Source organism: Lampetra fluviatilis, chromosome 70 (assembly GCF_964198595.1).
Source record: "Lampetra fluviatilis chromosome 70, kcLamFluv1.1, whole genome shotgun sequence".
In the NCBI taxonomy this organism is placed as follows: Eukaryota; Metazoa; Chordata; class Hyperoartia; order Petromyzontiformes; family Petromyzontidae; genus Lampetra; species Lampetra fluviatilis.
Window position 1 is genome coordinate 499,491 of NC_136344.1, and position 12,904 is coordinate 512,394.

The 12,904-nt window shown below is 54.9% G+C and overlaps 1 protein-coding gene across 1 annotated transcript in view; it reads left to right on the forward strand.

The window, feature by feature from the left end:
* Positions 1 to 11,764, forward strand: part of LOC144952881 (uncharacterized) — an 18,257-nt gene extending 6,493 nt beyond the window's left edge. The window contains exons 4-8 of the mRNA XM_078883351.1: positions 526 to 612; positions 4,557 to 4,705; positions 7,761 to 7,830; positions 9,245 to 9,381; positions 11,523 to 11,764. Coding sequence (XP_078739477.1) covers positions 526 to 612; positions 4,557 to 4,705; positions 7,761 to 7,830; positions 9,245 to 9,381; positions 11,523 to 11,652 — 573 coding nt within the window. The 3' untranslated portion in view covers positions 11,653 to 11,764. The remainder of the gene's footprint in view (positions 1 to 525; positions 613 to 4,556; positions 4,706 to 7,760; positions 7,831 to 9,244; positions 9,382 to 11,522) is intronic.
* Positions 11,765 to 12,904: the final 1,140 nt, after the last annotated feature.

Sequence of the window (12,904 nt, forward strand, 5' to 3'; positions counted from 1 at the left end):
TCTCTACTCTAGACCCTGAGACCCTGAGACCCGGTCTCTACTCTAGACCCTGAGACCCTGAGACCCGGTCTCTACTCTAGACCCTGAGACCCTGAGACCCGGTCTCTACTCTAGACCCTGAGACCCGGTCTCTACTCTAGACCCTGAGACCCTGAGACCCGGTCTCTACTCTAGACCCTGAGACCCGGTCTCTACTCTAGACACTGAGACTCTGAGACCCGGTCTCTACTCTAGACCCTGAGACCCGGTCTCTACTCTAGACCCTGAGACCCTGAGACCCGGTCTCTACTCTAGACCCTGAGACCCGGTCTCTACTCTAGACACTGAGACCCTGAGACCCGGTCTCTACTCTAGACCCTGAGACCCGGTCTCTACTCTAGACCCTGAGACCCGGTCTCTACTCTAGACCCTGAGACCCGGTCTCTACTCTAGACACTGAGACCCTGAGACCCGGTCTCTACTCTAGACCCTGAGACCCTGAGACCCGGTCTCTACTCTAGACTCTGAGTCTCCACTCGTCTGCAGGTCTACAAGGTGCTGGTGCGACGGAGCGTTGGGGAGAGTTGGGTCGTCTTCCGCAGGTACACCGACTTCTCCCGCCTCAACGACAAGGTGCGTACGTGCGTGTACGTGTGTGTACGTACGTGCGTGTACGTGTGTGTGTACGTGTGTGTACGTGTGTGTGTACGTGTGTGTGTGCGTGTGTACGTGTGTGTGTATGTGTGTGTACGTGTGTGTGTGCGTGTGTGTGTGTGCGTGTGTACATCTGTTTGTACGTACGTACGTGCGGGTACGTGTATGTGCGTATGTGTGTGTGAGTGTGCGTATATGTGCGTGCGTGTGTGTGCGTGTGTGAGTGTGCGTGTATGTGCGTGTATGTGCGTGTGTTTGTACGTACGTGTGTGTGCGTGTGTGTGCGTGTATGTGCGTGTATGTGCGTGTGTGTGCGTGTACGTGCGTGTGTTTGTACGTACGTGTGTGTGCGTGTGTGTGCGTGTACGTGCGTGTGTTTGTACGTACGTGTGTGTGCGTGTGTGTGCGTGTACGTGCGTGTGTTTGTACGTACGTGTGTGTGCGTGTGTGTGCGTGTGTGTGCGTGTACGTGCGTGTGTTTGTACGTACGTGTGTGTGCGTGTGTGTGCGTGTATGTGCGTGTATGTGCGTGTATGTGCGTGTATGTGCGTGTATGTGCGTGTGTGTGCGTGTATGTGCGTGTATGTGCGTGTATGTGCGTGTGTGTGCGTGTACGTGCGTGTGTTTGTACGTGCGTGTGTGTGCGTGTGTGTGCGTGTATGTGCGCGTACGTGTACGTGTGTTTGTGCGTACGTGTGTGTACGTGCCTGTAAGTGTGCGTACATGTGTACGTGCGTGTGTGTGCGAGTGTGCATGTATGTGCGTGCGTGTGTGTACGTGTGTGTGTGTGCGAGTGTGCGTGTATGTGCGTGCGTGTGTGTACGTGTGTGTGTGTGCGAGTGTGCGTGTATGTGCGTGCGTGTGTGTACGTGTGTGTGTGTGTGCGAGTGTGCGTGTATGTGCGTGCGTGTGTGTACGTGTGTGTGTGTGCGAGTGTGCGTGTATGTGCGTGCGTGTGTGTACGTGTGTGTGTGTGCGAGTGTGCGTGTATGTGCGTGCGTGTGTGTACGTGTGTGTGTGTGCGAGTGTGCGTGTATGTGCGTGCGTGTGTGTACGTGTGTGTGTGTGCGAGTGTGCGTGTATGTGCGTGCGTGTGTGTACGTGTGTGTGTGTGCGAGTGTGCGTGTATGTGCGTGCGTGTGTGTACGTGTGTGTGTGTGCGAGTGTGCGTGTATGTGCGTGCGTGTGTGTACGTGTGTGTGTGCGAGTGTGCGTGTATGTGCGTGCGTGTGTGTACGTGTGTGTGTGTGTGCGAGTGTGCGTGTATGTGCGTGCGTGTGTGTACGTGTGTGTGTGCGAGTGTGCGTGTATGTGCGCGCGTGTGTGTACGTGCGTGTGTGTGCGAGTGTGCGTGTATGTGCGTGCGTGTGTGTACGTGTGTGTGTGTGCGAGTGTGCGTGTATGTGCGTGCGTGTGTGTACGTGTGTGTGTGTGCGAGTGTGCGTGTATGTGCGTGCGTGTGTGTACGTGTGTGTGTGTGCGAGTGTGCGTGTATGTGCGTGCGTGTGTGTACGTGTGTGTGTGTGCGAGTGTGCGTGTATGTGCGTGCGTGTGTGTATGTGTGTACGTGTGTGAGTGTGCGTGTATGTGCGCGCGTGTGTGTACGTGTGTGTGTGTGCGAGTGTGCGTGTATGTGCGTGCGTGTGTGTACGTGTGTGTGTGTGCGAGTGTGCGTGTATGTGCGTGCGTGTGTGTATGTGTGTACGTGTGTGAGTGTGCGTGTATGTGCGTGCGTGTGTGTACGTGTGTGTGTGTGCGAGTGTGCGTGTATGTGCGTGCGTGTGTGTACGTGTGTGTGTGTGCGAGTGTGCGTGTATGTGCGTGCGTGTGTGTACGTGTGTGTGTGTGCGAGTGTGCGTGTATGTGCGTGCGTGTGTACGTGTGTGTGTGTGCGAGTGTGCGTGTATGTGCGTGCGTGTGTGTATGTGTGTACGTGTGTGAGTGTGCGTGTATGTGCGCGCGTGTGTGTACGTGTGTGTGTGTGCGAGTGTGCGTGTATGTGCGTGCGTGTGTGTACGTGTGTGTGTGTGCGAGTGTGCGTGTATGTGCGTGCGTGTGTGTACGTGTGTGTGTGTGCGAGTGTGCGTGTATGTGCGTGCGTGTGTGTACGTGTGTGTGTGTGCGAGTGTGCGTGTATGTGCGTGCGTGTGTGTACGTGTGTGTGTGTGCGAGTGTGCGTGTATGTGCGCGCGTGTGTGTACGTGTGTGTGTGTGCGAGTGTGCGTGTATGTGCGTGCGTGTGTGTACGTGTGTGTGTGTGCGAGTGTGCGTGTATGTGCGTGCGTGTGTGTACGTGTGTGTGTGTGCGAGTGTGCGTGTATGTGCGTGCGTGTGTGTACGTGTGTGTGTGTGCGAGTGTGCGTGTATGTGCGCGCGTGTGTGTACGTGTGTGTGTGCGAGTGTGCATGTATGTGCGTGCGTGTGTGTACGTGTGTGTGTGTGCGAGTGTGCGTGTATGTGCGTGCGTGTGTGTACGTGCGTGTGTGTGCGAGTGTGCATGTATGTGCGTGCGTGTGTGTACGTGTGTGTGTGTGCGAGTGTGCGTGTATGTGCGTGCGTGCGTGTACGTGTGTGTGTGCGAGTGTGCGTGTATGTGCGTGCGTGTGTGTACGTGTGTGTGCGTGTGCGTGTGCGTGTATGTGCGTGTACGTGTGTGTGTGCGAGTGTGCGTGTATGTGCGCGCGTGTGTGTACGTGTGTGTGTGTGCGAGTGTGCGTGTATGTGCGTGCGTGTGTGTACGTGTGTGTGTGTGCGAGTGTGCATGTATGTGCGTGCGTGTGTGTACGTGTGTGTGTGTGCGAGTGTGCGTGTATGTGCGTGCGTGTGTGTACGTGTGTGTGTGTGCGAGTGTGCGTGTATGTGCGTGCGTGTGTGTACGTGTGTGTGTGTGTGCGAGTGTGCGTGTATGTGCGTGCGTGTGTGTACGTGTGTGTGTGTGCGAGTGTGCGTGTATGTGCGTGCGTGTGTGTACGTGTGTGTGTGTGCGAGTGTGCGTGTATGTGCGTGCGTGTGTGTACGTGTGTGTGTGTGCGAGTGTGCGTGTATGTGCGTGCGTGTGTGTACGTGTGTGTGTGTGCGAGTGTGCGTGTATGTGCGTGCGTGTGTGTACGTGTGTGTGTGTGCGAGTGTGCGTGTATGTGCGTGCGTGTGTGTACGTGTGTGTGTGTGCGAGTGTGCGTGTATGTGCGCGCGTGTGTGTACGTGTGTGTGTGTGCGAGTGTGCGTGTATGTGCGTGCGTGTGTGTACGTGTGTGTGTGTGCGAGTGTGCGTGTATGTGCGTGCGTGTGTGTACGTGTGTGTGTGTGCGAGTGTGCGTGTATGTGCGTGCGTGTGTGTACGTGTGTGTGTGTGCGAGTGTGCGTGTATGTGCGTGCGTGTGTGTACGTGTGTGTGTGTGCGAGTGTGCGTGTATGTGCGTGCGTGTGTGTACGTGTGTGTGTGTGCGAGTGTGCGTGTATGTGCGTGCGTGTGTGTACGTGTGTGTGTGTGCGAGTGTGCGTGTATGTGCGTGCGTGTGTGTACGTGTGTGTGTGTGCGAGTGTGCGTGTATGTGCGTGCGTGTGTGTACGTGTGTGTGTGTGCGAGTGTGCGTGTATGTGCGTGCGTGTGTGTGTGTGCGAGTGTGCGTGTATGTGCGTGCGTGTGTGTACGTGTGTGTGTGCGAGTGTGCGTGTATGTGCGTGCGTGTGTGTACGTGTGTGTGTGTGCGAGTGTGCGTGTATGTGCGTGCGTGTGTGTACGTGTGTGTGTGTGCGAGTGTGCGTGTATGTATGTGCGTGCGTGTACGTGTTTTTGTTCGTTAATGTTGTTGATGTTGCTGATGTTATTGTTGATGTTGCTGATGTTGTGGCGATGTTACTGTTGACGTTGTTTGTTGTTGTTGTTTGTTTGTTGTTGTTGTTGTTGTTGATGCCCCCCGTAGCTACGCGAGATGTTCCCCGGTTTCCGCCTGGCGTTGCCCCCCAAACGCTGGTTCAGGGACAACTTTGAGGTCGAGTTCTTGGAGGAGAGGACCCTGGGGCTGGCCGCATTCCTGCAAAACCTCGTCGCTCACCAAGACGTGGCCAACTGGTGAGTGTGGTGGTGGTGAGTGTGGTGGTGGTGAGTGAGTGGTGAGCGTGGTGGTGAGCGTGGTGGTGAGCGTGGTGGTGGTGGTGGTGAGTGTGGTGGTGGTGAGTGTGGTGGTGAGTGGTGGTGGTGAGCGTGGTGGTGGTGAGTGTGGTGGTGGTGAGTGTGGTGGTGGTGAGTGTGGTGAGTGTGGTGGTGGTGAGTGTGGTGAGTGTGGTGGTGAGTGTGGTGGTGAGTGTGGTGGTGAGTGTGGTGGTGAGCGTGGTGGTGGTGGTGGTGAGTGTGGTGGTGGTGAGTGTGGTGGTGAGTGTGGTGGTGAGTGTGGTGGTGAGCGTGGTGGTGGTGGTGGTGAGTGTGGTGGTGAGTGTGGTGGTGGTGGTGAGTGAGTGGTGAGCGTGGTGGTGAGTGTGGTGGTGAGTGGAGGAGAGGACCCTGGGGCTGGCCGCATTCCTGCAAAACCTCGTCGCTCACCAAGACGTGGCCCACTGGTGAGTGTGGTGGTGGTGGTGGTGAGCGTGGTGGTGAGTGTGGTGGTGGTGAGTGTGGTGGTGAGTGTGGTGGTGAGTGTGGTGGTGAGCGTGGTGGTGGTGGTGGTGGTGAGTGTGGTGGTGAGTGTGGTGGTGGTGGTGAGTGAGTGGTGAGCGTGGTGGTGAGCGTGGTGGTGAGTGGAGGAGAGGACCCTGGGACTGGCCGCATTCCTGCAAAACCTCGTCGCTCACCAAGACGTGGCCAACTGGTGAGTGTGGTGGTGGTGAGTGTGGTGGTGAGTGTGGTGGTGAGTGTGGTGGTGAGTGTGGTGGTGAGTGTGGTGGTGAGTGTGGTGGTGGTGGTGAGTGTGGTGGTGGTGAGTGTGGTGGTGGTGAGTGAGTGGTGAGCGTGGTCGTGAGTGGAGGAGAGGACCCTGGGGCTGGCCGCATTCCTGCAAAACCTCGTCGCTCACCAAGACGTGGCCAACTGGTGAGTGTGGTGGTGAGCGTGGTGGTGAGTGTGGTGGTGAGCGTGGTGGTGGTGGTGAGCGTGGTGGTGAGTGTGGTGGTGAGCGTGGTGGTGAGTGTGGTGGTGAGCGTGGTGGTGGTGAGTGTGGTGAGTGTGGTGGTGAGTGTGGTGGTGAGTGTGGTGGTGAGTGTGGTGGTGGTGAGTGTGGTGATGGTGGTGATGATCGTGGTGGTGGTGGCCCTGCTGAGGAGTGTGGTGGTGAGTGTGTGTGCCTACGATCCATCCTGGGTTTAACCTGCAGGCTGGATTGTGTGAGGAGCTCACAAATCCTCAAAATATCTGGGCAAAGTCCCATCGGTGAGCTCCTCCGGTAGGCAAGGCTGCGTTGGCTGGGTCATGTAGCCCGCATGCCCAGCCACCGCATGCCTAAACAGCTTTTGTTCGTCCGGATCGAGGGGGCTAAACGGGTGCGACACGGGCTAGAGAAGAGATGGAGTGATGTGGTACAGGAGGACGTGGAGCTGAGTGAGTGGGTGAGTGTGTGAGTGACACGGGCTAGAGAAGAGGTGGAGTGACGTGGTACAGGAGGACGTGGAGCTGAGTGAGTGGGTGAGTGTGTGAGTGACACGGGCTAGAGAAGAGGTGGAGTGACGTGGTACAGGAGGACGTGGAGCTGAGTGAGTGGGTGACTGTGTGAGTGACACGGGCTAGAGAAGAGGTGGAGTGACGTGGTACAGGATGACGTGGAGCTGAGTGAGTGGGTGAGTGTGTGAGTGACACGGGCTAGAGAAGAGGTGGAGTGACGTGGTACAGGAGGACGTGGAGCTGAGTGAGTGGGTGAGTGTGTGAGTGACACGGGCTAGAGAAGAGGTGGAGTGACGTGGTACAGGAGGACGTGGAGCTGAGTGAGTGGGTGACTGTGTGAGTGACACGGGCTAGAGAAGAGGTGGAGTGACGTGGTACAGGATGACGTGGAGCTGAGTGAGTGGGTGAGTGTGTGAGTGACACGGGCTAGAGAAGAGGTGGAGCGATGTGGTACAGGAGGATGTGGAGCTGAGTGGACTTGCCGATGACTGGTACCAGCGGTGTCAAGATCGGCCTCAGTGGAGGAGGCTCGTGAAGGACGCTACTGGGCAGTTGGAGGCAGTCGCCCTCCAACAACAACGGAGGGCGGAGGAGCGACGCTCACAACAACGAGCGGAGCGCCGGGTGGCTAAAGCACAGCAAGTTGGCACAGTAGGGGGCACAGGTGGTGCATCAGCCAGTCATCATCTCGGTCAGTCGACCCGTGGCACCTGCTGGGTCTGCCCCGTGACCTCCTGCCAGCGGGCGTTCGACACTTCACGTGTTAGCCTCAAGGTGCACATGGCCTGGCACAAGCGTCGTGGTGACGTCACCGCGACTTAGTGGCGAATGGCGGTTGTTGTTGTTGTGTGTGACTGTGTGACTGTGTGTGTGTGTGTCTGTGTGTGTGTCTGTGTGTGTGACTGTGTGTGTGTCTGTCTGTGTGTCTGTGTGTGTGTGACTGTGTGTGTGTGTGTCTGTGTGTGTGTGTGTGTCTGTGTGTGTGTGTGTGTCTGTGTGTGTGTGTGTGTCTGTGCGTGTGTGTGTGTCTGTGTGTGTGTCTGTGTGTGTGTGTCTGTGTGTGTGTCTGTGTGTGTGTGTGTGTGTCTGTGTCTGTGTGTGTGTCTGTGTGTGTGTCTGTGTGTGTGACTGTGTGTGACTGTGTGTGTGTGTCTGTGTGTGTGTGTCTGTGTGTGTGACTGTGTGTGTGTGTCTGTGTGACTGTGTGTGTGTGACTGTGTGTGTGTGTGACTGTGTGTGTGTGTGTCTGTGTGTGTGTGTGTGTCTGTGCGTGTGTGTGTGTCTGTGTGTGTGTCTGTGTGTGTGTGTGTCTGTGTGTGTGTGTGTCTGTGTGTGTGTGTGTGTCTGTGTGTGTGTCTGTGTGTGTGTCTGTGTGTGTGACTGTGTGTGACTGTGTGTGTGTGTCTGTGTGTGTGTGTCTGTGTGTGTGTGTGTGACTGTGTGTGTGTGTCTGTGTGACTGTGTGTGTGTGACTGTGTGTGTGTGTGTCTGTGTGTGTGTCTGTGTGTCTGTGTGTGACTGTCTGTGACTGTGTCAGTGTCCCCGTGAGGGAGTTCCTTTGCCTCGATGACTCACCAGGCCCCTTCGACAGCCTAGAGGAGAGCCGGGTAACAACAACAACCACCACAACAACAACAACAACCACCACAACCACCACCACAACAACCACAACAACAACTACAAACGATAACTACCACCACCACAACCACAAAAAAATAAAAATAACTACAACAAAATCGATAATAACAACAACCACCACAACCACAATAACCACCACAACAATAACAACAACAACCACAACAGCAACAATAACCACCACCAGAACAACAACCACCACAACAACCACAAAAACCACAACAACAACCACAACAACAACCACCACTACAACAGCAACAACCACAACAACAACCACAACAACAACCACAACAACCACAACAACAACCACAACAACAACCACAACAACCACAACAACAACCACAACAACAACCACAACAACAACAACCACAACAACCACGACAACAATCACGACAACAACCACGACAACAACAACCACAACAACAACCACAACAATACCCACGACAACAACCACAACAACCACAACAACAACCACAACAACAACCACAACAACCACAACAACAACCACAACAACCGCAACAACAACCACAACAACAACCACAACAACAACCACAACAATAACCACAAGAACCACGACAATAACCACGACAACAACCACAACAACAACAATAACCACAACAACAACAACAACAACCACAACAACCACGACAACAATCACGACAACAACCACGACAACAACCACAACAACAACCACAACAACAACCACAACAACAACAACAACAACCACAACCACAACAACAATCACGACAACAACCACAAGAACCAACAACCACCACGTGGTTGGTTGTGGTTGTTGATGGTGGTTGTGGTGGTGGTTATTGATGGTTGTGGTTGTTGTTGTTGATGGTTGTATTTGTTGTTGATGGTTGCGGTTGTTGTTGGTGGCCGTTGTTTTTGTTGTTGATGGTTGTGGTTGTCGATGGTTGCGGTTGTTGTTGTTGATGGTTGTTTTTGTTGTTGATGGTTGCGGTTGTTGTTGGTGGCCGTTGTTTTTGTTGTTGATGGTTGTTGTTGTTGATGGTTGTTTTTGTTGTTGATGGTTGCGGTTGTTGATGGTTGTTTTTGTTGTTGATGGTTGCGGTTGTTGATGGTTGTTGTTGTTGATGGTTGTTGTTGTTGATGGTTGTTTTTGTTGTTGATGGTTGTTTTTGTTGTTGATGGTTGCGGTTGTTGATGGTTGTTGATGGTTGTTGTTGTTGATGGTTGTTTTTGTTGTTGATGGTTGTTTTTGTTGTTGATGGTTGCGGTTATTGTCGGTGGCCGTTGTTGATGGCCGTGTTTGTTGCCGTCGATTTCTGCCGAGTGCTGTGCTTGTTGCCAATTGTTGTTGTTGTTGTTGTTGGTTGTTGATCGTTGTTGTTGACGTCTGCGTGCGCGCGCCGCAAGGCGTTTTGCGAGAGTCTTGAGGAGACGAACTTCCGGCTCCTCAAGGAGCTCGCTGAGGCCCATCAGGAGACGTCTCGGCTACGCGCCGAACTGCTGCAGAGCCGCACATCCATCGAAGCCCTGGAGACAGGGATCAGGTGACTGGAGTAGAGACCGGAGATCAGAGTCTAGAGTAGAGACCGGGTCTCAGGGTCTCAGCGTCTAGAGTAGAGACCGGGTCTCAGGGTCTCAGGGTCTAGAGTAGAGACCGGGTCTCAGAGTCTCAGTGTCTAGAGTAGAGACCGGGTCTCAGGGTCTCAGAGTCTAGAGTAGAGACCGGGTCTCAGGGTCTCAGAGTCTCAGAGTCTAGAGTAGAGACCGGGTCTCAGGGTCTCAGGGTCTAGAGTAGAGACCGGGTCTCAGGGTCTCAGGGTCTAGAGTAGAGACCGGGTCTCAGGGTCTCAGGGTCTAGAGTAGAGACCGGGTCTCAGGGTCTCAGAGTCTAGAGTAGAGACCGGGTCTCAGGGTCTCAGAGTCTAGAGTAGAGACCGGGTCTCAGGGTCTCAGTGTCTAGAGTAGAGACCGGGTCTCAGGGTCTCAGAGTCTAGAGTAGAGACCGGGTCTCAGGGTCTCAGGGTCTAGAGTAGAGACCGGGTCTCAGAGTCTCAGTGTCTAGAGTAGAGACCGGGTCTCAGGGTCTCAGAGTCTAGAGTAGAGACCGGGTCTCAGGGTCTCAGAGTCTCAGAGTCTAGAGTAGAGACCGGGTCTCAGGGTCTCAGAGTCTAGAGTAGAGACCGGGTCTCAGGGTCTCAGAGTCTAGAGTAGAGACCGGGTCTCAGGGTCTCAGAGTCTAGAGTAGAGACCGGGTCTCAGGGTCTCAGAGTCTAGAGTAGAGACCGGGTCTCAGGGTCTCAGAGTCTAGAGTAGAGACCGGGTCTCAGGGTCTCAGGGTCTAGAGTAGAGACCGGGTCTCAGAGTCTCAGTGTCTAGAGTAGAGACCGGGTCTCAGGGTCTCAGAGTCTAGAGTAGAGACCGGGTCTCAGGGTCTCAGAGTCTCAGAGTCTAGAGTAGAGACCGGGTCTCAGGGTCTCAGGGTCTAGAGTAGAGACCGGGTCTCAGGGTCTCAGGGTCTAGAGTAGAGACCGGGTCTCAGGGTCTCAGGGTCTAGAGTAGAGACCGGGTCTCAGGGTCTCAGGGTCTAGAGTAGAGACCGGGTCTCAGGGTCTCAGAGTCTCAGAGTCTAGAGTAGAGACCGGGTCTCAGGGTCTCAGGGTCTAGAGTAGAGACCGGGTCTCAGAGTCTCAGTGTCTAGAGTAGAGACCGGGTCTCAGGGTCTCAGAGTCTAGAGTAGAGACCGGGTCTCAGGGTCTCAGAGTCTCAGAGTCTAGAGTAGAGACCGGGTCTCAGGGTCTCAGGGTCTAGAGTAGAGACCGGGTCTCAGGGTCTAGAGTAGAGACCGCGTCTCAGAGTCTCAGGGTCTAGAGTAGAGACCGGGTCTCAGGGTCTCAGCGTCTAAAATAGAGACCGGGTCTCAGGGTCTCAGGGTCTCAGGGTCTCAGCGTCTAGAGTAAAGACCGGGTCTCAGGGTCTCAGGGTCTCAGGGTCTAGAGTAGAGACCGGGTCTCAGGGTCTCAGGGTCTAGAGTAGAGACCGCGTCTCAGGGTCTCAGGGTCTAGAGTAGAAACCGGAGATCAGGGTCTAGAGTAGAGACCGCGTCTCAGGGTCTCAGTGTCTAGAGTAGAGACCGGGTCTCAGGGTCTCAGGGTCTAGAGTAGAGACCGCGTCTCAGGGTCTCAGGGTCTAGAGTAGAGACCGGGTCTCAGGGTCTAGAGTAGAGACCGGGTCTCAGGGTCTCAGGGTCTAGAGTAGAGACCGGGTCTCAGGGTCTAGAGTAGAGACCGGGTCTCAGGGTCTCAGGGTCTAGAGTAGAAACCGGAGATCAGGGTCTAGAGTAGAGACCGCGTCTCAGGGTCTCAGTGTCTAGAGTAGAGACCGGGTCTCAGGGTCTCAGGGTCTAGAGTAGAGACCGCGTCTCAGGGTCTCAGGGTCTAGAGTAGAGACCGGGTCTCAGGGTCTAGAGTAGAGACCGGGTCTCAGGGTCTCAGGGTCTAGAGTAGAGACCGGGTCTCAGGGTCTAGAGTAGAAACCGCGTCTCAGGGTCTAGAGTAGAGACCGGGTCTCAGGGTCTAGAGTAGAGACCGGGTCTCAGGGTCTCAGGGTCTAGAGTAGAGACCGGGTCATCATTTCCACCATCGCGGTTTCTAATCTCTCTCCCCCCTCTCTTCCTCGGCCTCCGCAGGGAACTCAAGGCGGCCAGTCCATCCGGCCACAGCACCGTGGAATTGTCGCCGGCGGTGACGGAGGACAAGGCGCCGCTGGCGGGAAGCGCGACGCTGTCGGCCGCCAACGCAGAGGGAGCGTCGCCATGAATTTACAACCACCACCACCACAACCTCAACAACCACAACAACTAACACCACAGCAACAACAACCACAACAATATACAACCAGCACCACCACAACCTCAACAACCACAACAACTAACACCACAGCAACTACACCGACCACAACAAGCACAAAAAGCACCACAGCAACAACAACCACCACAACAACCACAGCAACCAGCACAACCACCACAACAACCAAAACAACCACCACAGCAACCACCACAACCACCACAACAACCACAACAGCAATCACAACAACCACTACAGCAACAACTACAACCACCACAACAACCACCACAGCAACAACAACCACCACAACAACCACCACAGCAACCACCACAACAACCACAACAGCAACCACAACAACCACCACAGCAAACACAGCAACAACAGCCACAACAACCACCACAACAACAACCACCACAACCACAACAACAACGAGAGCCGTGCAAGAATCCTGCCAAACCCTGAGTCCGACTCCTGGCTGTGACTCTGAACATCGTCACAGCCAGCAACCATTGTTGTTGTTGTCGTTGTCGTTGTTGTCGTTGTCGTTGTTGTTGTTGTCGTTGTTGTTGTCGTTGTTGTTGTTGTCGTTGTTGTTGTCGTTGTTGTCGTTGTTGTCGTTGTTGTTGTTGTCGTTGTTGTCGTTGTTGCTGCTGCTGTTGTTGTTGTTGTTGTCGTTACATTGTTTCGCGTTGTCACCTTTCAATTTGCGTTATGCCGAGCCGAGTCCCGGCACCGATTCGGAAACCTCCTGCCAAGGATTGAGTCGGCGTCTGCTCGCCCCCCGCGCTGGCACGGTTCCGGGTTGCCGGCCAGTGGAAAAAAACACCGCCGCCCGTCACTGTGGTGCTGGCCTGGCTCGGGTGTGGAAAGTGGAAAAACCACCACTATCCGTACCGTGCTGGCACGGTTCGGATGTGGCCAGTGGAAAAACAACCTCCACCTGTACCGTGTTGGCACGGTTTCGGATGTGGCCAGTGGAAAAGCAACCTCCACCCGTACCGTGTTGGCCCTGGTTCGGATGTGGCCAGTGGAAAAACAACCACCACCCGTACCGTGCTGGCCCTGGTTCGGATGTGGCCAGTGGAAAAGCAACCTCCACCCGTACCGTGCTGGCCCTGGTTCGGATGTGGCCAGTGGAAAAACAACCACCACCCGTACCGTGTTGCTGGCACGGTTTGGATGTTGCCAGTGGAAAAACAACCACCACCCGTACCGTGTTGGCCCT